Source organism: Quercus lobata, chromosome 4, assembly GCF_001633185.2.
Source record: "Quercus lobata isolate SW786 chromosome 4, ValleyOak3.0 Primary Assembly, whole genome shotgun sequence".
Taxonomy (NCBI): Eukaryota; Viridiplantae; Streptophyta; class Magnoliopsida; order Fagales; family Fagaceae; genus Quercus; species Quercus lobata.
The window spans coordinates 92,175,385-92,201,169 of record NC_044907.1 but is presented as its reverse complement, the minus strand read 5'-3'; the positions used below and the strand labels follow the sequence as shown (position 1 = coordinate 92,201,169).

The window sequence follows — 25,785 nt, the reverse complement described above, 5'->3', positions numbered from 1 at the left end:
TCAAAAAAAAAAAAAAAAAAAAAAAAAAAAAACCTTGTTTCTTTTTTTAACGAATAAGAATAAGTTAATTAAATTAAAAGTATTTTTGAAAGTCAAAAAGACAATAATTAACTTTTTGAATCCTCTTAATATATAGAGATATAAGATATATATATATATATATATATATAAGAGATAGGTTCAAGTTACACTTGGTGTAACTCTTGCAAAGTAACATATTTTTTACATTATAAATTTCTAAGAGATCTAACGGTTGAAAAAATAAACATCATTAAATATTATTACTTTTTACCTTATTAATAATATTACCTAATTAATACTAACATTCTCTCTCTCCTTATTTATAATTGCTTTCAAAATATCAATTTTATTTAGAATAATACTATACATACATTGCAAATCATTGCATACTTTAATTTAAGAGACCGAATAAGTGGAGAGGAAAAAAAAAAAAAAGATACCAAATAAGTTAAAAAAATACACAAAGGACAAGATAAGCCCACGTTCAGATTCCTTAGCCAGTTAGCCATGGGCAGCTTAATGTATTTGGGGGTCTAAGGCAAAAACTGAAATTAACGCCTTTTATATATTTAAATATGATTTTTTAAAATTTAAATTCAACTATCTTATTTTAGATGTAAAATTACTACTAATTAACATGAACCATGTAGATTTTTTTTTGAAAGTCTATAGACAAAAAAATTGACAAAACTTTTCACACCTATTAATGTGACAGATTGATAATTTGATAGTGATAAGTAAAAAAGTAATGTTAGTGGTAGACTTAGATAAAAACTAGTAAAAGTTTGTCTACTCAATTTGTGAAAAATGTTGTATTTTTTTTTTTTTTTGTATTGCTCTTCTTTTCTTTTTTTTTTAGAAGTGCCATATTCATAATATTTTCATAACAAATCTTAGGAGTTAATTTGTTATTGGTTCTAATTTGAACTCATCACTTAAATTAATTTTTTATCATTAATAATATCATGTAACAACCTGTCTCTTAGGATTTATTTTGAAAGTGTTGTGAAAAATGACGAGGACGTAACATTTTTTTTTTTTTTCATTTGATAAAAAAATATTATTTTATTCATTGGCTAATACTTAGACTTAATTAATACTATTATAATATTTTTTTAAAACCCTAATGATTAAAATTTGGGGACCTTTTTTCTACTTAGAGCCTTAAGCAACCGCATTAGTTACTTTATATATAGAGCCGGCACTGCAGTTAGCCGACAAATTTTTTTCATATAAATTAGAATAATACTTTTTTTTTTGCTCAATAAAATAAAACTACTCTTAATTAATTAATTAAATAGCCCTGTTAGGTGGCACTTAATTAATATACTTACTTATTTGGGTCAATTTATAAAGATACTTTAAACACTTTAGATCTACACTTTAACGAGTTTGAGTAGACTAATAATGGAAGACTCTCTCTCTCTCTCTCTCTCTCTCTCTCTCTCTCTCTGCGGCGCATTTCTCTTGAACCAGCAATTACACGATAGGAGCTTCATGGACACCATTGCATTTCTCCATAATCTGTAAGTTTTCACTTGTCACTACTCAATCCTTCAAATCTAACTGAATGAAATTTTGACCAGTATCATTAATTCTGTATTGTGTGATTCAACTTTCAAGGTTTACTTGTAAGCTTAGATTGATTGGCTTTCATGGATACAAGAAATCAGTGGAAATATCATGTCTTTCTAAGTTTTAGAGGTGAGGATACTCGCAAGAGTTTTACAGACCATTTATTCGCTACTTTGAAGCAGAAGGGTGTCTTCGCCTTCAGGGATGACAAAAAATTGGAGAAAGGAAAACCTATTTCACCTGAGCTTTCAAAAGCAATAGAAGAATCATTGTTTGTGTACTTGTCCCTTGACGTGCTATCTCCATACAATTTAATGGCTGACATGATCATTTTAAAAATTATTCTTTTGTAGAAATTATTGCATTTACTTATAGGATAAGGATATATTGGATGGTCACACTACTTAACTGTCTTTCTTATTGTAGGCCTGAGTCAGAATTTATCCAAGATATTGTGAAAATGATATCACATAAATTGAGTTATGCATTTCCAAGAGATACCAAAGACTTAGTGGGAGTAGATTCTCAAGTGAAGGAATTGATGTCGCTTTTAGCTATAGGATCAACTGATTTTCGCATTATTGGGGTTTGGGGTATGGGAGGAATTGGTTAGACAACTCTTGTTAAAGAAGTTTATTGGAAAGTTTTTAGTGAATTTGAACGTGGTTGTTTTATCACTAATATTAAAGAAGTATATGATAGATGTGGTTTACTTCCATTACAGCAAAAACTTATTTGTGATATTTTGATGGAGAAAAATGTGAATATAAGAGATGTTGATGATGGAGTTCTTATGATCAAGAATAGTTTATGTCATAAAAGGGTTCTTCTTGTTCTTGATGATGTAAATCAATTCAAACAGTTAGAAAAGTTAGCTGGGGAGCCAAATTGGTTTGGTTAAGGTAGTAGAGTTATCATTACAACAAGAGAGGAGCATTTGTTGATAAGACATAAAGTATATGAAATATATGAGGCTCGAAAATTGGATGATGATGACGCTCTTCATCTTTTTAGTTTGAAGGCTTTTAATAAAGATCATCCTGTCAAAGATTATCTAGAGATGTCCAAGCATTTTGTAAATTATGCTAAAGGCCTTCCTTTAGCTATTGATGTTTTGGGTTCTCTTTTGTACAATAGAAGAAAGGTGGAATGGGAAAGTGTATTAGATAGGCTCAAAACATTTCCTCAAAAAGATATTATGAAAATACTTCAAATAAGTTTTGATGGACTTGGGGAAACTGAGAAAGAAATATTTCTTCATATAGCATGTTTCTTTAATATGAAGGAAAAAGATTATGTATTAGAAGTATTAGATTGTCTTGGTCTTTGTCCTAAAATTGGATTAAAGGTTCTTATTGAAAAGTCTCTCTTAAAACATTATGAAAATACATTTTGGATGCATGAGTTACTACAAATAATGGGTCAAGACATAGTTCGTCAAGAACCTCAAAAGTGGAGAAAATTGTGGCTATATAAAGACATTCACGATGTGTTGAAGAAAAATATGGTAAGAGAACATTCAAAGAACTTGAGCATATACCTTATCTTGACAAAGTTAATATCTAAACAACTCTAAAAATCATAAATATTGTGACTTACTGACTCCTTTTTCTTTATTGTTAGGAATGTGAAGCAATTGAAGGACTTGTCCTTGAATTGGGTAACCAACATATATCCAAAGAGGCACAATGGAATCTTTGAAGCCTTTTCAAATATGCCCAACCTTAAATTGCTTATAATTCATGGTGTTCCCTTTCTGCACGGTCCCAAACACCTTTCTAATGACTTAAGATATCTTGACTGAAGTGGATATCCTTCAAAATCTTTGCCATCAAGTTTCCAACCAGATGAGCTTGTTAAACTTCTTACGTGCAACAGCAAAATTGAATTACTTTGGGAAGCATTAAAGGTAAGACCGTAATATTGTTATTTAACTACTTCTATACAATTTTTTTTCTTAAAAAAATACTAAAAAATTCTTAAAGTTTGTGCAACCTAATCTACTCTCTTACTTATTTATTAATTAAATTATTGCATTTTTTTTTTTTTTTTGGCTTCTACCAGCATTTTGACAACTTGAAGTCCATCAAATTGAACGATTCTATAAATCTCATTGCAACCCCTGATTTTAGTGGAGTCCCAAATCTTGAAGGTTGTATAAATCTACTTGAGGCTCACCCATCTATTGCAGTTCATAAAAAGCTCACTCTTCTTAATTTAAAAGGTTGCAAAAACTTTAATTGCCTTCCAAGCAAGATTGAAATGGAGTCTCTTGAGATTCTTATTCTTTTAGGTTGTTCAAAAATTAAGAGAATTCCAGAATTTATGGGAAATATAGAAAGGTTACAGATTCTTCGCTTAGATGGTACTTCTATTATAGAACTTCCCTCTTCAATTAAACATTTGATAAACATTTATTCAGTGAATCTAAGTGATTGCAAAAATCTTGTGTATATTCCTGGCAACAATTTTAGCTTCATGTGGCTTGAAGATCTCAATGTAGCTAGCAGTTTGAAAATTGACAGACAGTCAAAGAGCTTTTTAAGCTTATACCTTTCAAACCCAAATTCAATAGAATCCTTGCTTAGAGATATGAGCTTTTTAAAGATATGGATTCCAACAGGGTATCGGCTTTCCAAAAGCCTAAATTCTATTCTTGTCTGGGCTCCAAATCTAGACCATTTAAAGGTATTGGATCTGAGAGACTGCAATCTTCAATCAATCCCTAGTAGTATCCGTTGCTTATCCTCTTTATATACTTTAAATCCAAGTGGAAATAAATTTGAGTGCCTTCTTGAGAGCATCATTCAATTATCTAAATTGAAGACTATTGATTTGAACGATTGCATAAGGCTTCGTTCATTGCCACTGCTTCCATCTAGCACTTCGCTTGTTGGTGTAGTAGGTTGTAACTCATTGGAAACATTACCAAATAGATTAATATTAGACAAATTACGCCAGCCACCTCTTTATCTATTCAATTGCTTCAAATTGGCTGGCAATCAAGGCTAGAGTGACATGTTTTTAAGAATGCTATCTGGAGATACTCAGGTCTCTCTCTCTCTATACATTTTTATCTTGCTAAACTCTAAACATCATTATTTGTTTATGTGTAGGGAATCTATGAGGAACCCGAAATACATTCTGTGGCGACCCTTAGTATTGTTATTCTTGGAAGTGAAATTCTGAGATGGTTTAAACATCAGAATGTAGGGAGGATGGTGATTGCATAGGTTATTCATCCTAAAGAAAATGTGAATATACCAGTGCCTTCTCATATGTGTAACAAGTGGATGGGAATGGCTGTGTGTGCTGTTTTTTCTTGCCACTTTCCTGGTTCAAGAAAAAATTGTTCCATGGAATTATGTTTTCTTCGTTGCCATATTGAAGTCAATAAACATGTAAGTGTACAGGAATCTACAATCTTTAGCTATATGTTTGCTCGGATTGGATCACATCACCTTTGGCTGCTCTATTTTCACCCTGAATGTTTTGATGAGAATGCTAGAGCAGTATTGAGTCAAATTGAAGAGAATAAGATCTTTCAGATGGAAGTTAGATTTGAAGATTGTGACAACCCATGCTTAGAGGTTAAGAAATGTGGATTTCGAATGGTATACGAGCAAGACATTGAAGATATCAGAGAAATGATGGCTCCCCACAGCAAAAGCTGCAGCATCAGTCCTTACGAGGGTTCAGATGCTCAACATGATTTTGACAATTCAATGGTGGTAAAAGAAGGTAGCAAAATTAAGCGAAGCCATGATAACTACAATGGGGCTAGGCCTAGTGGTGAAGGCAGCTCTAATGATGTACCACACTCAAAGAGGATTCAAAGATAAAAGGATGTTTGGCTCATTGTAGCTCTGGGAGTTTACCAATTACTTTGCTGCAAGGTACATGTAATCATCATCTCTCTTTCTTACAAGTCTTTCGTTTTCAATTTTGCCTTCAAAATTTACTTTAGTGCAGCCCTTGATATATAGGCTGATAGCTTCTACACTCTAAATATATCTTCCTTTTGTTTTCACATATGAGCTTCCAGGATTGGTACAAAGTTGGGAATGAGCTTAGAAATGGTCTCTCACAGTGCTGCTAAAAGCTTAGTTGATGGGTGTTAACTTCCTATTGGGCTTGTGGTAACCTTGATTTCTTTGGTCACGGAAAGTAGCCCCTGATGCAAATGAATCTTCCATTCTTCCTTGTCCACAAGATTGATTATAGGACACCAATGATATGGTGAGTTTTTTTGACTCAATACTGCTCTAGTTAAACATATTCTAACAATATAGGATTGGAATTGATAGGCTTAAATCATGCAATTTTGTTTTTGACAGATTGCCTACAAGGTGCTTGTGAAGATGTTTCAGTATAAATTGTTTTAATGAAGTTTGGCTTTTTTACTTGAGCTTTCTCTGTTCAGTCTACTTTCTACTTTTTCTGAAACGGTATGTTCTTTTTTGAATTTTTTTTTTTTTTTTGCTTTACTTGGGAGTGAGTCAATTTGGAAAGAGACCCATTTTCTTCAGCTTTTGTTTTTGCTATGAATATTTATTGTGTTTCTTCAGCTTTTATGTTTATTTTTGGATTTTTATCCATGATATATCATCTTTGGTTTTGTTGGATTTCAATTTTTTTTTTGTTTACTTTTTTAATTGTTGAAGTACTTTGCTTAGTTCGGGTTAGTTTGAAAACTTGGCTTTCAAAAACAAAGGTCCTGCTGCAATTTGAATCCTAAAGTGTAATTGCCCTGCTAAATTTTATGTCTATTTATCATAACAATCATTAAACAGATAAATAAATTAGAAACTCAGACTCCTATTCAGATTATGGCCAGTTCATGCATGTTGAAGGCATGCTAGAGGCTTTCACATTATTTGTTTTTTTTTATGTTATAGTAGTTTCTAAGTTCTAAATGTCAAAAAATATGATGCAATTTGATACTTGCAGCTTTTGTTGGACAGCTTTCGAGGATTGAAAGATAGAGAATGTATAGCTCATGGTAAGTTGGTAACTCTTATTGCAAGGATTCTAATGATGGTGCCCTGGGATTGGTAAGTCATCGTCATTCTTTCTATTACAGGTCATGTTTGTTGTTTTATATATATATATTCATTACTTTGGCATACGTATACTTCTTTTTTTCAATTTAAACTTTATAGTTTACATTAAGTGCAGCCCATAATACATAGACTCTATAGTTTCCTATTAGGCCTGTGGTAACCTTGATTTATTTATTTTTGGTCTGAGAAGTTAGCCCATAATACAAATGAATCTTCCCTATCCACAAGATTGTTTACAGGTCAGCCATAGTTTTTTTTTTTTTTTTTTTTGGTCAAAATGTCATTGTTGTTACTAGATTCTTAAACGTGCAAGTGTGGAAGCTTACTATGCCATTTTCATTTTGCCACCTTGTACAAATTTTAGTTAAGCACTTTTGATAAACTTATACTGGGAACAAGGACAAAGGAAATTTAATGCAAATCAAACATATATACATCATTTGCTTGTTTGATTGTAATTTTTTTTTTGTTATTTGTGCCAAATTCTTGTTAACTTTCTATTCGTTTTGGCAGAAAGTTAATGCAAATCAACCATTGTATTTTTTTTGTTGAGTATATCGGCCTCATTCCCTCCACACATGCACTCACCAGTCGCCAGCGGTTTCTCACTCTTCAATCTCTCATTCATGGTCGGTGGTTCCTCACATGGTCGCTAGCAGTGTTGTCTCTGCCTAAATCAAAACATAAGAGTAGTGGCAGAACCACTATCCTTTAAAGGTGTGTTTTTTTTTTTTTTTTTTTGGTCTCATAGCCCAATGCATCATCGTTATCCCTTTTGTTTTTCTTGGGATTTCTTTTCATTGAATGATATTTCTGTGTTTGATGTAATGAGGTGAAGACATATATGTTAGAATACAATTTGGCAATATCATAAATAGAGTAGATCATAATTCTGTAGATTACTGTAATTTTGATATACCACTAGCTACCATGATTTTAAGGTGTTCATAATGGACGTAATGCATTCCTATTTATACCGTTTGTTGGATTCTTTGTAAACTACAAGTTAACACAATAAAGATGTAGGTAGTGAAAGGTTTTCCATTATAGGTGTAGCTGTCAAGCTGAACCATGAAAATATTTGCCTATGCTCTCTCTTTCTATGTCTCAATTCTGAAAAACCTCTATTCTAACATACTCTAACAATATATGTAAATGGGAGTTGAAATTGATAGGCTTAACTCATGCAATTAAGTTCTTAATTTTTCTCCCTTTTTTAAAATGCTGAGCTTGGGTGTGAATCAACTTGGAAAAAGACCCATTTTCTCCAGCTTTTGTTTTTGGTATGAATACTTGTTGGGTTTCTTCGGCATTTATTTTATTTGGACTTTTCTCCATGGTTTTCATCTTCTAATCCCTTCTGGTTTTGTTGGATTTCAATTCTTATTATTTTTTCCTAATTTCTTAAGTACTTGCTTAGTTTGGGTTAGTTTGGAATTTTGGACTAATGGGTTTAGATAATTGCAAAGACAATGGCTGTATTGCCTAAAAGGAAAAAAAGGTCCTGGTGCAATTTAAATCAGAACGCGTAACTTCCCTGCCGCATTTTATGTCTACTTACTATAAGAAATTATTAAACAGATAAATACATAAATAAATTAATTAGAAGCTCTAATTTGGATTATGGCAGTTTCATGCTTTTCAAAAGTATGCTAGAGGCTTTCACATTATTTTCTTTGTATGTTATAGTAGCTTCTAATTGCCACAAAATTTGATGCAATGAGATGGTATTTGCAGCTTTTATTGGACAGATTTCGTATTGCTGGAAGAACTTTCTTAGTTATATGTCCCAGGATTGCTTGTTTAACATCCGGATTAAGCTTATTTTGGTTGAGGTTGGAATTGAAGATAGGCTAATTGGATTACTAAGAAAACATCGACATATTCTTGTGCAGGTGCATGAAACTGTATAAGGAAGAAATGCCCCAAGGTTAAATGGTGAAGATCATCATCTGATAGGAAAAATAGTGTCAAAGAAACGTATCCTGCCTGTTGTACCACCCTGCAACCCAATGAGCTTATATAGCCAAGAAGATACCACTGGAATTGGGTTTAAAATATGTGTGGGCTTAAGTTTATTCGTTTTAGGTTTTTAAGTGAGTGGGCTTATTTGATGTATTTTCGGATTGAGCCTAGTGTGATGTGGGTTTATTTTGCATGAGTCTAAATGAACACTTGGGTTTGAGATTTAAATGGGCTAAATGGGGCTAGTGCATTGGTGGCTAAATGGGGCTAGTGCATGGGTTAATGGGTTATTTATGTGGGCTTAAGAGAGTTGGGTTTGAATGGCTTAATTGGAGGGGGTCTAATGATTGGTGGGCCTAACACTAATATGGTCTTGGGGGCTTAGAAGAGAAGGGACGCTTGACTGATCAAGCTAAAAAGTAAAATAAATTAACTTTTTCTCAAATCCCAAACACAACGTTAGTGGGTTTGTAAAATCTTTATCATTGCTCAGCTGCATGACTCATTTGTGTTTTGCTCAACTGGCACGCCACAAGTCTTTGGTCCCAATGTGTGAGAAATAGATTCTATGAATTTGAAAATAGACTCATTTTAAACTATCCATTGACTAGTCGTCTAATGAGTAATGATAAATTGATAGAACATGTGCAATGCATAGAAACTTTTTTACTTTTGAGACTTACAAATTCTTAACAGGAAAGAGAGATACCAGAACAGTTCAAACTCTAAAAAATAAAAATAAAAACAGCATAAAGAGCAAAGAAAAACCACACATGCATGCATTTAAGCTAATAATAAACAGTAAGTTAGAGATAGTATGAAAGGTTAGTAAGGGAGTAATTAAGGACTTGATCAAGTGTTATGGCCTAATATGTCTGCCTAAGATGGTGAATTAAGGTTGCAATAATATGTGTAGGTGAGTTTTGCCTTCTGCTCATTTCCTTCTCTACGGATCTTTTACTTCCTCCTCTACAGATCTTTTGCATTGGTTAAAGGAATCTACACAAACAAAAAATATGCTTCTGTTAATGAGTAACGCTATAATCACAAACTATTTTACAACATATTTATCAATAACCACTCACCAATATGTAAAAAATTTTGCAAAAAAGTTTGTATCTCTAATATTTGCCTTCTATAAATAGGGTTTTCTATTGCCCTTTTGCCTAGAATAGTGGACTTTTATAAGTTTTTGGGCTAGTTGAAGTTACACGTCCATTGGAGTGTGGTTAGTTCAGGTTTTGTTTTCTTTAGTTTAAATATTAGTTTATTTCTACTAAGTACTAACTATATAAAAACAGTAAATAGCTCTATCTACATTACATATTTCGTTTGGTCAATTTGGTGAGGCAAAACTCACCAATTTTGCTTGAGCTAGCTTCTTTTTAAAAATATATTTCTATGCGCTAAGACTATGTTATACTTAGTTACTTACATTATAAATTGTCCCGATATTTTCACAATTATTAAGATGTCACTTCTTTATGGTTCAAAATAAAATTTTTTTTAAAAAAAAATTTGGACCAACCACAACTAAAAGTAAAATGTGTTTTCAAAACATTGTGACATCTTGTTAATGTCACAAAGTTTTCACAACTTCTAAGGTGTTAGTTTCATATCAAAATATAACAAATAAAAAAATAAAAAGAACAGGATCAACTACAACTAAAAATAAAAGGTATTGTCAAAATGTTGTGACATCTTGTTAATGTCACAATATTTTCATAATTGGTGAGGTGTTAATTCCTTACAAATCAAAATAAAATAATAAATATCAAATCAAGACCCACTACAACTAAAAACAATGGTATTGCGACATGACATATATTCCAATATTGGTTCTGCGCACTAGTTAATCAAGCCAGCATCCAATATCATAATTGATCAATAAATTAAATTGGGTTGATTTGATTAAAATCAACCAACCGGGTCTAAAAATCTAACACATGTTAAGATACTCCTATATTAATTTCTTTTGAAGTTCTACAAACGGATTCACAAGTATTCATGTGGAATGCCCAGATTATAACTGCACCTGAAGTACCTAATTTTGGAGCACTTCATCTTAATGAACAAACTAATAGATGAAGCATCAGGAACAGATATGTCTTCAAGGCAGGTATTAGTCAGTGGGGGGATGGGAATCGTTTTATAAGGGTTGGTGCAGTGTACAAAAGATATCAATATTAATAGTAACATAAACTGCTCCAAAGTTAAAATACTATATATTTTGACAAGTTAGATATGAAAAAACAATAATTTAAACCCAATTAACTCATACAAACTTCTTAACAGAGACATCCATTCTTGTGGAGTGGCCTTATCTTCAATTATACAATCAGTTAAGCATGGAATTTCACATTGGGTTTAAAAGAACAAGTTAAATATATACATATAGAACCCCAAATCCTGCATTGCTATTTTCTAGCCTGTGCTTAACAATAACGTCACCAGTCAAAGCCTACTTAAATAATTTTAGCTATATTCTATACTATTAGTTTCATTTGTAAGAGCACTCACAGCAGTGGTGCTATATTGCTATATTTTAGCTCCTCAAACACTAAAAACTTGCTGCAGCAGTGGAGCTAAATCTAAAAATTTTAGCTCCATTGCTACAGTGCACATCTATATATAGATGTGCACTGTTCATCAAAGCTAAAAAAAATATTAATTTTTTATTTTACGTTCACATTACCTTTTTATTTTTTATTATTTCTACATTTCATTCTCCGTGTCTCTCTCCTCACTGTCTCTCCATCTCTTCTTTCTTCCTCCACAGACCTTCTCTCCATCGCCGATCTCACAAGCCCAGCCGCCGACCCTTTTCTCCATCCCCGATCTCACAAGCCCAACCGCCACAAACCCTTCTCTCCATCGCCGATCTCACAAGCCCAGCCGCCGACCCTTTTCTCCATCGCCGATCTCACAAGCCCAACCGCCACAAACCTTCTCTCCATCGCCGATCTCACAAGCCCAGCCGCCGACCCTTTTCTCCACCGCCGACCCTTTTCTCACAAGACCAGCCGCCACAGACCCTTCCGTTTCGCTTTGCACTCATTCCGTTTCGATCGAGAAGGACCAAGCCACGCCGTTGGCGGCGAAATCGGGCGGTCAGTATCAGTTAGGGCTCAATTCGTCAGTGAAGACCGTGAAACCGTGCCCCTTGGCACAAGTCTCGTCGGCCGGTACCGAAACGGACAGGGTATCGGGCATGGGTTTCAGTTTGGTTGTGTTGATTTTTCTGGGTTTTTGTTTTGTTCTTCTTCACTGGTTTTGATGGACACGGCGTGTTGTGGTTGTTGTGGTTGTGCAGTGATTTTTATGATTTGGCGGTGGTTGTGGCTGAACGTTGGTGGATGAATGAAATATTATTTTATTGTAGTGTTTATATTATTTTATTATAGTGTTTATATTATTTTATTGTGTTAAAAGCTAAAATAGATCCACTGCTGTAACATGTATGTAGGTAAAATAGATAAAGTGACTTTTTGTATAGCTAAATAGCTAAAATTTTACATCCACTGCTGTGGACGCTCTTAATATCAACTCGTACTTTTGATTAGAAGATTTTAGAAGATTATTGCATTAATTAAGCCTGTGTTGTGTGGACTGTGAATGAGCTATAAAATGTGTACTATTCCCTACTTAGTAATCAGATTGAAAATATTTAGGATCTTAAGGTTTCTAGAGCATGGAAGCAATAGGTTGTAGAAATCTAAAAGAGACCATTAACACACGTTCAGGGTGTGCTTATATATACAGCTGTAGATCAATGTCACAGCTTGTCTTGCATTAAGTTTTGTAGAAATACAATGGATCTTAGGAATGAAAATGATGCATATGAGTACTACGAGAAAGGCATAAAAAATGTAAATAAAATTTACAATCCCTAATTGGATTTTCTTTTATATATTTTGATTGTGTTTACTACTTCAGTACTTCGCTTTGTACAATGCAGTTGTGCAATACTAATGTTTAGGTACCCAGGACTTTTTTTTTTTTGATAATCTTCTATCAACATTAAACAAGGGAAACAAGAGGATACAAGCAGAAACAAGTTCTACAGGCAAATTATCGTTATTGAAATAAAAAGACATGTTGGAGCATATAGCAAGCTTTGCTGCTGTATGAGCCACAAAATTGCATACCTGCATAACCCAACGAAAACTAAAACAAAGACAGGACTCGGAGATACTAATAATATTACAAATGATGTTACTTATGGATCAATCAGATGGGAGGTCTCTGGAAATTAAGGGCTCAAAACAAACTTTAGAGTCACCCTAAAAAATGACATAGCTCTGTAGCTTGCTAGCAGCAATCTGAACAGTGCTTCAGCTTGGAGAGGGGAGCACTTCCATGCAATTTAGTTCAAACCTTCATAACCTCACCATCAGAGCCTCAAGCCAAGACAGCCAAGGAGGTGACTGAGTCCGAGACTGCTGCATCAATATCGATCTTGATCACTCAAGGAGGTTCCCAGGACAAGTGGGCTAAGCTTGTTACTTTACTGTTCTCAACAGACATTAAGGACTGAAACCCCATAGATTAGGCTTGAATATGCTTGCCTGCCATCAGAATACCGACGGAACCTCTATTATGCACTTTATGATTTCTTAATTTCCAAATCTCTTGCTTAGGCACCCAAGTGATGAGCATAAAAGAAATGGCTGCACAATCTCCAAGCTGGCTAGCTTCAAAAGCCGACAATGGGAGGCGTAAACTGCCAAGATCCTTTGTCACAGCGCGCATCCATACAAGAGTAGTTTTGTTATACTTGTAGTTTTGTTATACTTGCAAAGCTTGAAGAATAGGCAAATAGACTGACATAATCATTCAACCGATTGATGCTCTAGAAAGGCAGAATAAACGGCAATATGGCTTCTGACCCTTAAATAGCTCAATACATCCATATGCATATCTGCCAATTTCTTCTGGGTAGATAAAACAAAAGAAAAGAATAAGCTTAGTCAAGGTTGGATCACATTTCCATGGTAGATACTTAAACTAGAAGTTGAGTTTTTATGAAGAGAAAGTTCAAGTTAATTACCCAAGAATTTAGAGGAGTAAAGCAGTAATGCTATAAAAGGTATTGATAGCACTTGTGCCTGGATTTCTGCTTCATTTCATATCTTGGAGGAATTTATTTGTGGCTTACATATCCAAGCCAAGGGGAAATCCTGACTAGAATCCTTCAATTTGAGCTGAATTGTCCATGAGGTAGAAATCCGAGGGGCAAATTTATGGCTATAATGAGTATGAGCGTTACAAGTGCTGCACACTACATATAGGAGTCAAGACCTGTTCTCACAAATTAAGAGTATATAAGTTTAGGGTAATCTGATAAGACCTTAGCTTTGAGTCTCGGACTGTCACCGTTACTAGCCAAAGACATAAAGAGCAAAAAGGAATGTTACCTTATTTGCATAGATTGTCCGATTAGTGAAAAGCTTAGAAACCATGGCTCCCAATAGTACAAAAAGTGCACCAGATGCGGCAATACACATTTTAATTTCACATGTCATCATATAACCAAAAGCCTCCAGAGCTGTTAGGAGAATCACCGAGGGATGATGAATAAAAGCTTTCATAGACCACCGGCTGATTGAGCATTATCAACACTCTAGCACTTCTTTCACCTGCAATATTAACTTAGGTGATTAATGATCAGAAAATTGAAATTTAACAAAAGCAAGCACTTGTAAAAACAAATGTTTCTATCGCATTTGAAACCATAATCTGTCCCTATAATGATAAACCTTATAACCAGTCATTGATGATCAAATATGAAAAGATTAGAAAGAAGTACTTACAGGTATGCATAATGCCAACTGCAAAGTTTCCTTAAAGTTGAATTAGTTACCACACAAATACTCGTCTTAAAGTTCTTCCTCTACTAACTTTCAAAGGTGATCTACTCACAATTGCTAGGCTTGACAAACAACACATTTAACACTGAAGCAAGAGAATACACCCCAGAATCCATATCTTTATTTTTGAGATATAGACTCACATCCTCAAGTAGCTTATTTCCAAATTCTAGACCATCTCTTTCAAGGTAAAAGGATGACTTGGGAATCAAGCACAAGTCCTTATCACAATTAGCATACAATGCTATCAATCTTGATTTAGGTGAAGATAATTTAACTTCTCTTTATAAATTGGCTGATTTGATTAAGACTTGTTAATGGAAGAGAAATGTGTCAGAAAGATATAAGACCATTAATGAGAATATTAATTGACTAGGTTCTGAACTGCCAGATGGCTGTGCCCCATGTAGCACCCTGGATTGACCAATGGTGGTCATTTACGGAGTCCTGACATTTGTTCAGATATAACATATAAGCATACAAGGCCATAGAGAGCAATGAAAGATGTTACAATTGAAAGATTTAATATTAAAGAACTAACTTTATAGTACCATTAATAGCCAATTGGGTTTCTTACTTTCTGCTTCATCCTTGGCCAACACATCTCTTTTCAACCTTTTTGGACTAGGTTCAAACAGTCTGCTTGCTGCTCAATGGGTAGGCTGGCTTGTAATGGGCAAATCACCAACCCAGAAAAATCACACTTGCATACTCCATCAAAACCTTCCCTACAAGTCCAACATCTTCTCTGGTAAAATATTTATCATCCCCTTGTAGTGCTAAAGATATTATAAACTAGCAGGGCATTAAGTGTTATAGAATCTGAGTACTAACAAGGTGTTATAAAAAATCTCAAAATTTCATTGCAGTTAGACACAAAGAAACAGTGATAGGATTATTTTGCTGAAAAAATTTGGGTTGTTCACTCTATTCACTCATATGTGAAAATAAGCACTTTGATTTACCAACCAAACCGAGAAATTTCATCAAAACTAGTCAAACATTATCACAAAAATAAGAGATTAATTAAAAAAGAATCAACATTCACCTCACTTGTATGTCCTAGTTTTCATTAAAAAATTGAATTGACTACTACTAAGATTCAAAAATTCATCATGTTTGAATGGGTTTAAGATTCAATCATTTACATATTTTAAAACTGCAACAGAAACAGTATTGGAGGGACTGGATGTTGTCATTAATATATGAAGATCATCTTTATGCCAAGCTCTTCCACCATTTAATTTCACTTCACTGCCATGATCAAGTAATATGCTGGGTGTGATGAAAACATGGACTCGAAATTACGATCAGATCAATTACAACAAGAGGATGTGGAATAAGTAAAAAACACAAACCCAAAAAGAGTGTGGAAATGGAGATGGTGGGAGTGAGGGTTTATTTGTTTTGATACAGAGGCAAGAGTGAAGAAATGAAACAAAAGAGAGAGAGCCAAAGCCACCCTCAAACATCCACAAAAGAGGCTTTTAAATTCCTCCTCTCTCTCATAGTGATTATTCAAAAAACAAGTCCTCAATTTCTGTCATCCTCCAGCTACATGACCAAAAGAACATAATATAATGAGTTATGTCAGATTAGTCTAACAACCAAAATCAATAAAACTCACTAGACCCATATTGATATAATATTAAAACATAAATGAAGAAGAATGATCAAATATAGTCATAACACTTACTGGTTGCTAGTTAATGTGGAATTACATGCCTAAAAATCAAAGGACTTATTCAAAACAAATAACATATTAGACCAGAAAGGGTCACAACCAAACAAAATTCAGTTTGTGGAGATTACCTTGAAAGCAGAAAATGTATTTTAGATTTGCAAATAATGGGCATAGGAGATAGAATGTTGGGTGGGAGTGTGTATGTGATTTATAACAGAGGCCTGATATCCTTCTTCTCTCTCACCATCATTATTCAAACAAATTTTAGGAGTGGCTAAAGCATGATCACACACACATACACAAATATTCAATAAAACCAATCAATAAACGTTACTATAGTTTTAACAACTACATCATTAGTAGTTTTCTTTTTTCTTTTTAGCTGAATGACTTTATAATTATTACTGACATCCTCCTTTGCGCTCTTAAAAAATTGTCCACTTCAACACCTTGCTATTATTATCCAATCTCATAATATGTACTGTCTGCTTCACAGATCTCCATCATCATTGTCTACTTCCACTTGTTCATCCACACAAACTCAGCTGAGTCAGCCCCAACTTCCTCATGATTCTTGTCCACCTCAACCACATCATCTTTGTCATTAACTTCTTCTACATCATCTTTGTCATTGATTTCTAGTCCAAATTCATTGTGTTGACTATCATCAGTCTACATGCATGTCCAAAAGAAAAGTATATGAGTAACGAGTTATGTTAGATTTAATTTAAAATACCGAAAATCAACAAAACCCACAACAACCCACATAATATTAAACCAAAAAATGAACAAGAAATATAAAATTTAATCAGAACCCATATATTTATATATTTAATAAATAAAAAAATGCATGCGTAGAAGTTGGCATCGAGGGAAGGAGAGTTGGAGTAAAGCAAAAATAAAATAAAAGAAGGAAGAAAGGTAGGAGAGTTACCTCTGAATGACTGTCTGAATCAATTCTGGGGTTCACCGTCTATTTGCACATACACCCAACCCAATATGATGTTTGGGATGTGAGAAATCCTGGGCCAGTTCTCTCCAATCCCTGTTTTGTAACTTTCTTCAAGAAGTAGGGATCCAAAAATCTCCAATTCCTTCAATAATGGAGCAGTACACAAGTAGTCTGGCAGGAGCTTTAGATTGTAGCAGTAAAAAATTTTCAAGGACTGAAGACGTGGCATTATCTTTATTATTATCGGAGTTGTAACAATACCATTATCATTTTCTTCTTCTTCTTCTTCTCCTGTTCCTCCCATCCCAATCCATTCTTCCCAGTTTCTCAAATACACAAATTCGAGAGATTTCAAGTTTGGGAATATGATGTCATAGTCTTTCTCGTTTTTGGAATCTTCTATTCCCAGAAATTCATCTCCCACCCTCTTCAAATTAAAGAGCGATATGCTTAATACTTCAAGGAATGGCAACAGCCCCAAAGAAGGCAAATGCCCTAAATTTTTGCACATAATAAGTTGAAGCGTTTTCAATGTGGTACACAACATCATCCAATTAGTTTAAATTGTTTTGCCCATGAAGGTTAATCCGATAAAACCTTAGCTTTGAGTCTCGGACTGTCACTGTTACTAGGCAATAAAGAGCAAAACAAAAATGCTACCTTCTTTGCATAGATTGTCCAATTAGTGAAAAGCCTAGAAACCATGGCTCCCAATAGTACAAAAAGTGCACCAGATGCACCAATTGATATTGTCATTTCACATGCCATAATATAGCTAAAAGCCTCCAAAGCTGTTAGGAGAATCACCAAGGGATGATGAACAAAAGCATTCATATACTGCTGGCTGATCGAACATTATTAACACTCCAGCACTTCCTTCACCTGCAATATTAACTTAGGTGATTAATGATCAGAAAATTGAAATTTAACAAAAGCACGCACTTGTAAAAACAAAATTTTCTGTTACATTTGAAACCACAACCTGTCCCAATAATGATAAACCTTATAACCAGTCATTGATGACCAAACATGAAAAGATTAGAAATTAGTACTTACAGGCATGCATAATGCCAACTGCAAAGCCAAGCCTTAAAGTTGAATTAGTTACTACACAAATACTGCTCTTCAAGTTCTTCCTCTACTAACTTTCAAAGGTGATCACTCACAATTGCCAGGCATGACAAACAACTCATTTAGCACCGAAGTGAGAGAATACACCCTAACATCCATACCTTGATTTTTGAGATATACAGACTCACATCCTACAGTAGCTTATTTCCAAATCCTCCACTCTCCTTCAGGCACAAGTCCTAATCAAAATTAGCATAAAATGCTATAAATCCAGCATGAATTTAATTTAGCCACAAGATTTAGGTGAAGCTAATTTAAGTTCTCACATATTAAGGGAAGAAAAATGTGCTGGAAAGATATAAGACCATTAATGAAAAATCTAATTGATTAGATTCTTAGCTGCCAGAAGGTTGTGCCCCATGTAACACCCTAGACTGACGAATGATGGTCAATTAAGGATTCTTGACATTTGTTCAATATAACTTATACGTATACGAGGCCAAATAAAACTGTGGAATAACTTATAAGTATACAATGCCAAAGAGAACTGTGGAAGAAGTTACAACTGAAAGATTTAAATACTTAAGAACAAACTTTATAGTACCATTAATAGCCAAAGAGGTTTCTGACTTTCTGCTTCATCCTTGGCCAACACATCTTTTCTTAACCTTTTTAGACTAGTTCAAACAGTCTGCTTGCTGCTCAATACAGGGCAGGCTTGTAATGGACAAATCCCACTCCCATACTCCATCCAAACCTTCCCTACACGTTCAAAATATTCTCTAGTCAAAAACACCAATATATCATTCTCATGTAGTGTTAAAGATTTTATAAACTAGCAGGGCATTATGTGATATAAAATTGAGCACTAGCCAGGTGTTATAGACAATCTCATAAGTTCATTGCAGTTAGGCACAAAGAAACTGTGATAGGATTGTTTTATTAAACAGATTTGGGATAATCATTCTGTTCACTAATATGTGAAAAAAAGCACTTAGTTTTACCAACAAAATCACAACAACAAGAGATTAATTCAAAGAGAACCAACATTCACTTCACCTGTACAAAATTTTCATTAAAAAATTGAATTGACAACTATTAAGTTTCAAAAATTCATCATGTTTGAATGGGTTTAAGATTCAATCACTTATATATTTTTTAACTGCAACAAAAACAGTATTTTAGGGAATTGATGTTGTCATTAAGATCATCTTTATGCCAAGCTCTTCCACCATTTAATTTCACTTCACGGCCATGATCATCTTGATGTTGTCATTAAGATATGAAGATCAAATACCTGAAGAGTGTCGCAATGGAGATGGTTGGAGGGAGGGTTTATTTTTTTTGATTCAGAGGCACGAAGCAAAAGAGAGAGCCAAAGCCACCCTCAAACATCCATCAAACATCCACAAAAGAGACTTTTAATGTCCTTTTCTCTCTCACGGTGATTACTAAAAAAACCAGGTCCTCAATTTCGGTCATCCACCAGCTACATGCCCAAAAGAACAAAATATAATGAGTTATGCCAGATTAGTCCAAATACCCAAAATCAATGAAATCCGCAAGATCCATATTGATATATCATATTAAGACATAATTGAATAAGAAGAATCAAATATAGGCATAACACTTACTGGATACCAGTTAATGTGGAATTACATGCCCAAAAAATCAAAACACTCTTACTTATAACCATTAACATATTAGACCAAAAAGGATCACGACCAAAATTTAAAAAAAAAAAAAAAAAAAAAAAATTCAGTTTATGGTCATTAACGGTTATGAATACCTAGAAAGAAGAAAATGTATTTTAGATTTGCAAATAGTGGGCATAGGAGATAGAATGTTTGGTGGCAGTGTGTATGTGATTTACAACAGAGGCTTGATATCCTTCTTCTCTCTCACCATCATTCATTCAAACAAATTTTACATGTGTCTAAAGCTTGATCACACGGGCACACAAAAAATCAATAAAACCAATCAATAAAAAGTTAATATAGTTTTAACGACTACAACATTATTATTTTTCTTTTTTCTTTTTTGCTAAACAACTATATAATTATTACTTACCTCCTCCTTTGTGATCTTCAAAAATCTTGCCCACTTCAACACCTTGCTCTTATTATCTGTCTGCATCACAGATCTCCGGACCCTCATCATTGTCTACTTCCACTCGTTCATCCACCACACACTCAGCTGAGCCAGCCCCAACATCATCTTTGTCACTGATTTCTGCTCCAAATTCATTTTGTTGATTTGAGGTCTACATGCATGTCCTAAAGAAAAGCATACGAGTAACGAGTTCTGTTAGATTTAGTTTAAAATACCGAAAATTGACAAAACCCACAACGAACCCATATAATATTAAACTACAACATTAACAAGAAATATAAAATTTAATTAAAACCCATATATTTATATATTAAATTGATATATTTAATAAATAAATAAAAAATGCATGCGTAGAAGTTGGCATTGAGTGGAGGAGAGTTGGAGTAAACTAAACTTCCGGACTGTTTTTCACAATCCGATCCATATATTTATATTTAATTGATATATTTGGAATGAAAAAATAAAATAAAGGAAGAAGAAGAAAGGAAGCAGAGTTACCTTTGAATCAAACTGGGGTTCACCGTTTCTTTGCACCCAGTTCCAACCCAACTTGATGTTAGAGATATGAGAAATCTTGTGCCAGTTCTCTCCGGTCCCTCTTTGGCAACGTTCCTGAAGAAGCCGTGAACCAGAAATAACCAAATTCATCAATAATGGAGCAGTACGCAAGTAGTTTGGCAGAGACTTTAGCTTGCCGCAGGCATCAATTTTCAAGGACTGAAGACGTGGCATTATTATTGGATTTGTAACAATACCATTCTTCCCAGTTTATCATATACAAAAATTTGAGAGATTTCAGGTTTGGGAATACGATGCCGTAGTCTTTCTTGTTTTTGGAATCTCCTATTCCCAGAAATTCATCTCCCACCTTCTTCACATTATCAAGCCCTTTTATAACTAATTCTTCAAGGAATGGCAACTGCCCCAAATTAGGAAAAATTGTGTTGCCCTGGTAGTCCCAAATTGTTAAACGCTGCAAGTTTGGTGGCATCTCTAAGGCAGTCCATAATTTTACGTCATTCTCCATTCTTTCTTCACGTCCGTAGAAAGTTGGCTTTTCAAACTTTAGCTCCAATCCACGGAGATATATTTTACCTTTCAATTGTGCATTATGAGCCTCATCCACATTTACCACATTTTCCAACCCATATATTGTAAGAGTCCCTCGAAGTTGATTCAAATTTTTTAACTCTCCAAGTTTACATCCTTCTCTATCATTCTCATCACCTATGTTGAAAACACTTAATGTTCTAAGACCAATTAATTTCCCAATCCCTTTCGGAAATACCACATTGAACGAATGAAAACGATTAAGTATAAGATGTCTTAAATTAATTTGTTTACCCATCCCTTGTGGTAATTTCTTCAAATAAGAATGATTCTCAATTTTCAAAGTCTGTAAATTACATTGATTGCAAAAGGTTTCAGGCAATTCTTCTATTTCAACATTCTTAGAAATAAAAAGACACCTTAAATGTATCAAATTTTTCACGGCATCTGGAAGTTTTTTAATTGGACAATCCAAAATTAATGTTCGTAAACATTTAAAATGATGGAATAAGTTTGATAGGAGCATCTCAAACTCATAATCCCTCTCATGTGAAAGAAGAAAGAGAGTGCGTAGACTTTTTGCATGATAGATGGATTCAAGATGTTGCATTTCTTTAGAAATTTCTAAGTGTAAATGACGAGCACTCTGACAATTTATCTCCAACTTCTTATCACCATGAATTTCAAAGGATTCATTTTTGGTCATATATTGAGCAAAGTCATGCACTTTGCAACCTATTATCTTGCCATCATTATCTTCATCTGTCTTAAAATCTTGGAAGAATGAGCGCAGGGCCAACTTTTCAAAGTATGCTTCTGCCATGTCTTCCATCTCCATATTTGTCTTTGACTCAACATATCCTTGTGCCATCCAGTGGAGGACCAATTCATCTTTATGAAAGAAATAATCTTTTGCAAAGACTGAACAAAATGAGAAACAACGTCTCATTGTTGGGGTTAGTTCATAATAACTCAAAATCAATGGTGCCAAAATGCTTTTTTGAATATTTTCAATATCTTCCACTTCCCACAAATTGCTATCCAAAATCTTATTCCATTGTTCTCTACTTCTGTTTTTCTGCATGAGGCTACCTAGAAGCTTTGCAGCTAGCGGTAAGCCTTTACACTTAATTGCTAGTTTTCTACCAATATCTTCTAGACACCTAAGTTGCTCCTCATTAGAAAATGCTATTTTACTTAAAACTGACCAGCAGTCTTCATCAGACAATACCTCCAAATTTATTGGGAGGTCACTCCCCATCACCTCTGAAGCTCTATGTTTACGTGTGGTTACTAGAATTCTACTACCATGAACACCATTTTTGAGAGCATGTTTGAACGGCTCCCATTTTTGGGAGTCTTCAGTCCACACATCATCTAAGACAAGAAAATACTTCATCTCCCTAATCAAATTATGAATTTCACTCAAGAGATCGTCCAAATCACTATATTTGAGAGATCGATGGCCAGGGGCAATCTTATTAATGATTGCTTTGGCAACCTCGCACTGATCAAAAGGATCAGAAACACAAATCCACATTCTTTTTGGAAAATGGGCTTGCACATCAGGATGATTGTAGGCTAATTGGGCAAGAGTTGTTTTTCCAATACCGCCCATACCCACTAAGGAGATGACACGATAAGAATTTGTTTCTTCTAGACTACCCACACCTAACAGGTTTCTTAGTGGATCATCCCTATAGATATCACGGCCTATTATTTCGGACACATCCACAAAGGACGTAGCTTTTGGTCGCTCAACTACATCAGGTTGCCTATCAAAGTCAATCCCATAGGTTGCTTTGTCTTTGACAATCATATCAAACTTTTCATTCAGTTTTCTTATCATGTGACCAACATCATGACGCAGAGGAGGGTTAAACCAACATAATGGAGATGGGACGAAGGACCATACCTTCTTCTTGACAGCAGCAAGAGCGTTAGTATCAGCTGGTTTTCCTTCTTCTTTCTCAATCTCTGCTCTGATCCTTGCAGTGTTCCAGGTGTCCAAGATGTCATCCATCTCATAGTACTGATTTTGGAGCTGCTCTAACCAAAGCTTCTCATTACGCTGCTTCACAGCATGTCTTTCCTCAGCATCGTCCAGCATTGCCTTGATCTTTCCGAGCTTGCCTTGAAGCTTTTGGACTTCTTCATCCACGCCAACTAGCAAGTTGATCTCTTGCTTAGCTGCCTCAAAAAAGAATGAGCCCATCTCTTGCTTAGCTACCTCAAAAACGAATTAGCCCACCGCCTTGAAGAATTCAATGAGTATTGCATCAGCCATAGCTTATGGAGAATGAAAGCAGAGTTGGATTGAACAACACAAGAAAGAAACAGAAAGTGTTTAGCAAGTGCGCTTGTGACAGTTCCCGGTTTCTTTTGTAGTAGTTTTGGATAGGAGTGGCAAAGATACCATTTTGTCCTTTGATAATATTAGATAGAGAAAAAAGCACCGTTAGGTACTGTCTTTGTCAAGTCAGATTTGAGCAGGTCAAATTATTTACAATAGTGCTATTAAAATGTAAAAACATTTTTTGTTTAGGAGACTAAAAACGGTTACTTGAATAATAAGTAGCCGTTTAGGGAGTGTTTAGTTTGTGTTTTCAAATAATTATTTTTAGTTTTTAAATAGTATTTTACATATTTTTTTACCTATATATATTCATAAATATTTTCAAATAATAATTTTCAGTTTTTAAACATATGTATCAAACGGATCCTAATATTATTATTTTTTATTTATATAAATAAAAAAATATATAAAAATACATCTAATTTTATTTAAATACTAAAAATTATTGATGAAAACTCCCTACCAAACAACTTTGTAATTTCCTTAAATCATGACATAAAATTTGACCCAAAATGATATTAGAAAAGACAGGGCTCACCATCATAAAATTGCACGGATCTCAAACCTAGAAAATGATAGCTTGTTTGGGAGATACGGAAGATATTTAAGAGCATCCTAGCACATTAGTTAAATTTTTTGTAGGATAATAAATAGTGGTATTTAAATTTTACTTACCTATTTTTTTAAGTATATTTTTTAACAAATTTTTTATTATTTTTTTATTTTATTTAAATATTATTTTTTCTTTTATTTTTTTTAATAACTACACATCTTTTAATATTTTTTTATTCAATATTTGATTATTATAATAAAAAAACATTTGAAGTATGAATAGTAAAAATTATAGTATTCTTTATTTGTAAGAAAATATTCTAGAAAATCTAATCTAAAAAATGAAAATGTAAAATATGTTAAAGTGTGAATGTGTAGTGTTTTTGCTCGAAAAAATAAATATAGAAGTCTGTTGCAAATCGTCCAGTTGTGTTTGAAGGTCCCATACTTGGTACGGATATTTATTTCACAAGACAAAAATGGAGTCTTTTATTTTATCGGTCGGAAACAAATTTATTTTTGAAAAAATTTTATTAAAAATTGATAAAAAAAAATTTAATTTTTGATAAATTTGTTTCAAAATTGATTTATTATTATGTGCACAGGCACGCATTAATACACATTTGTAAAATCTTTATTTTATTTTGTTTTGAAAGGTGTTTTGGCTATTTATTGAGTCGCAGAGAGAGGGTTGAGGGTGTGGACCAGGACCATGTTGATGTGGTACTGGTTTGTCCCTCTCTCTTAATTGCACCATGCTCTGTTTTACTTCTTTTCTTTGGGTCTCAAACTCAGAGCTGAACTTCTTTCCCAAAAGTAGTAGTAGTACACTCCAATACTTCACCAACTTTGATTTAGAAATCTTATCACCTCAGCATTAAAAAACTACAAAAGTCTTTTCAAAAAAAAAAAAAAACTACAAAAGTTCTCTAGATGCATGTTTTCAATCGGCAAGATGAGAACAGTTATCTAGATACTCTTGATCTTTTCTGTTGTTTTGTAACGCCAGCTACAGTAAATGCGTCAGAAACACAGCAACGTACAACCTCAAATTGATAAGATTTTAAACTACGTGTCCTTCTCACGGGTGAAAAATCCAACACCTTATCTTCAAAAATATTTTTTTATCCCCTAATTAGTTTCTAGGCAATTAATAATTCGTACTTGAGAGGCTGTCATAAGTTCATTTGTGACAGCTCAATTACCATGTACAATATATTTGGTACATCTTACTCCCAATTTAATGGATCCATACAGTAATTTTCTTGAATTTTTGTACAATGCATTTGGTACATCTTACTCCCAATTTAATGGACCCATACAGTAATTTCCTTGAATTTTTAACGCGTGAGAAATGGATTCTACAAGTTTGAAAAGAGACTCGCTGAATGTGAAACTACTCTGAAGGCGTTTTCAAATTTTAAAAGGGTCTGTTAGTGTATGTCCTTAAGGCATGTATTAATAAATCTATTTTTTGAAAAAATTTATCAAAAATAATAAAATTGTCAAAAATT

The 25,785-nt window shown here is 33.8% G+C and overlaps 3 protein-coding genes across 13 annotated transcripts; 2 read left to right on the top strand and 1 right to left on the bottom strand.

Moving 5' to 3' along the window:
• The first annotated feature begins 1,676 nt into the window (after positions 1-1,676).
• Positions 1,677-3,297, top strand: LOC115986167 (TMV resistance protein N-like). Its single transcript, XM_031109025.1, has 5 exons — positions 1,677-1,867; positions 2,023-2,182; positions 2,321-2,487; positions 2,611-3,103; positions 3,220-3,297. The coding sequence occupies exons 1-5, from the start codon at positions 1,677-1,679 to the stop codon at positions 3,295-3,297; spliced, it is 1,089 nt and encodes a 362-aa protein (XP_030964885.1).
• A 103-nt stretch (positions 3,298-3,400) lies between these two features.
• LOC115986166 (disease resistance-like protein DSC1) lies at positions 3,401-5,438 on the top strand. The gene is made up of 4 exons (XM_031109024.1): positions 3,401-3,505; positions 3,661-4,497; positions 4,713-4,817; positions 5,010-5,438. Exons 2-4 carry the CDS (start codon positions 3,859-3,861, stop codon positions 5,436-5,438), a joined length of 1,173 nt encoding a protein of 390 aa, XP_030964884.1. The 5' UTR covers positions 3,401-3,505; positions 3,661-3,858.
• Positions 5,439-12,531: 7,093 nt separating this feature from the next.
• Positions 12,532-23,723, bottom strand: LOC115987550 (putative disease resistance protein RGA3). 11 transcript variants are annotated; one of them, XR_004091137.1, is made up of 13 exons: positions 23,279-23,366; positions 20,812-20,925; positions 20,272-20,464; positions 19,499-19,690; positions 18,806-18,963; positions 18,363-18,440; positions 17,113-18,012; positions 16,588-16,850; positions 15,046-15,222; positions 14,438-14,941; positions 14,042-14,263; positions 13,675-13,925; positions 12,532-13,558 (listed from the first exon to the last, which is right to left on the bottom strand). XR_004091137.1 is itself a non-coding variant. In XM_031111127.1 (12 exons), exon 1 carries the CDS (start codon positions 23,576-23,578, stop codon positions 21,017-21,019), a length of 2,562 nt encoding a protein of 853 aa, XP_030966987.1. In that variant the 5' UTR covers positions 23,579-23,723; the 3' UTR covers positions 13,675-13,925; positions 14,042-14,263; positions 14,438-14,941; positions 15,046-15,222; positions 15,643-16,048; positions 16,588-16,850; positions 17,113-18,012; positions 18,363-18,440; positions 18,806-18,963; positions 19,499-19,690; positions 20,272-20,464; positions 20,812-21,016. The 11 variants fall into 11 exon arrangements, 9 of the variants coding, with proteins under 9 accessions (XP_030966987.1, XP_030966992.1, XP_030966986.1 ...); XM_031111127.1 differs by lacking the exon at positions 12,532-13,558 and adding an exon at positions 15,643-16,048 and having other exon boundaries at positions 20,812-23,723; XM_031111132.1 differs by lacking the exon at positions 12,532-13,558 and having other exon boundaries at positions 20,272-20,477; positions 20,812-23,723.
• Between the last annotated feature and the right edge of the window lie 2,062 nt (positions 23,724-25,785).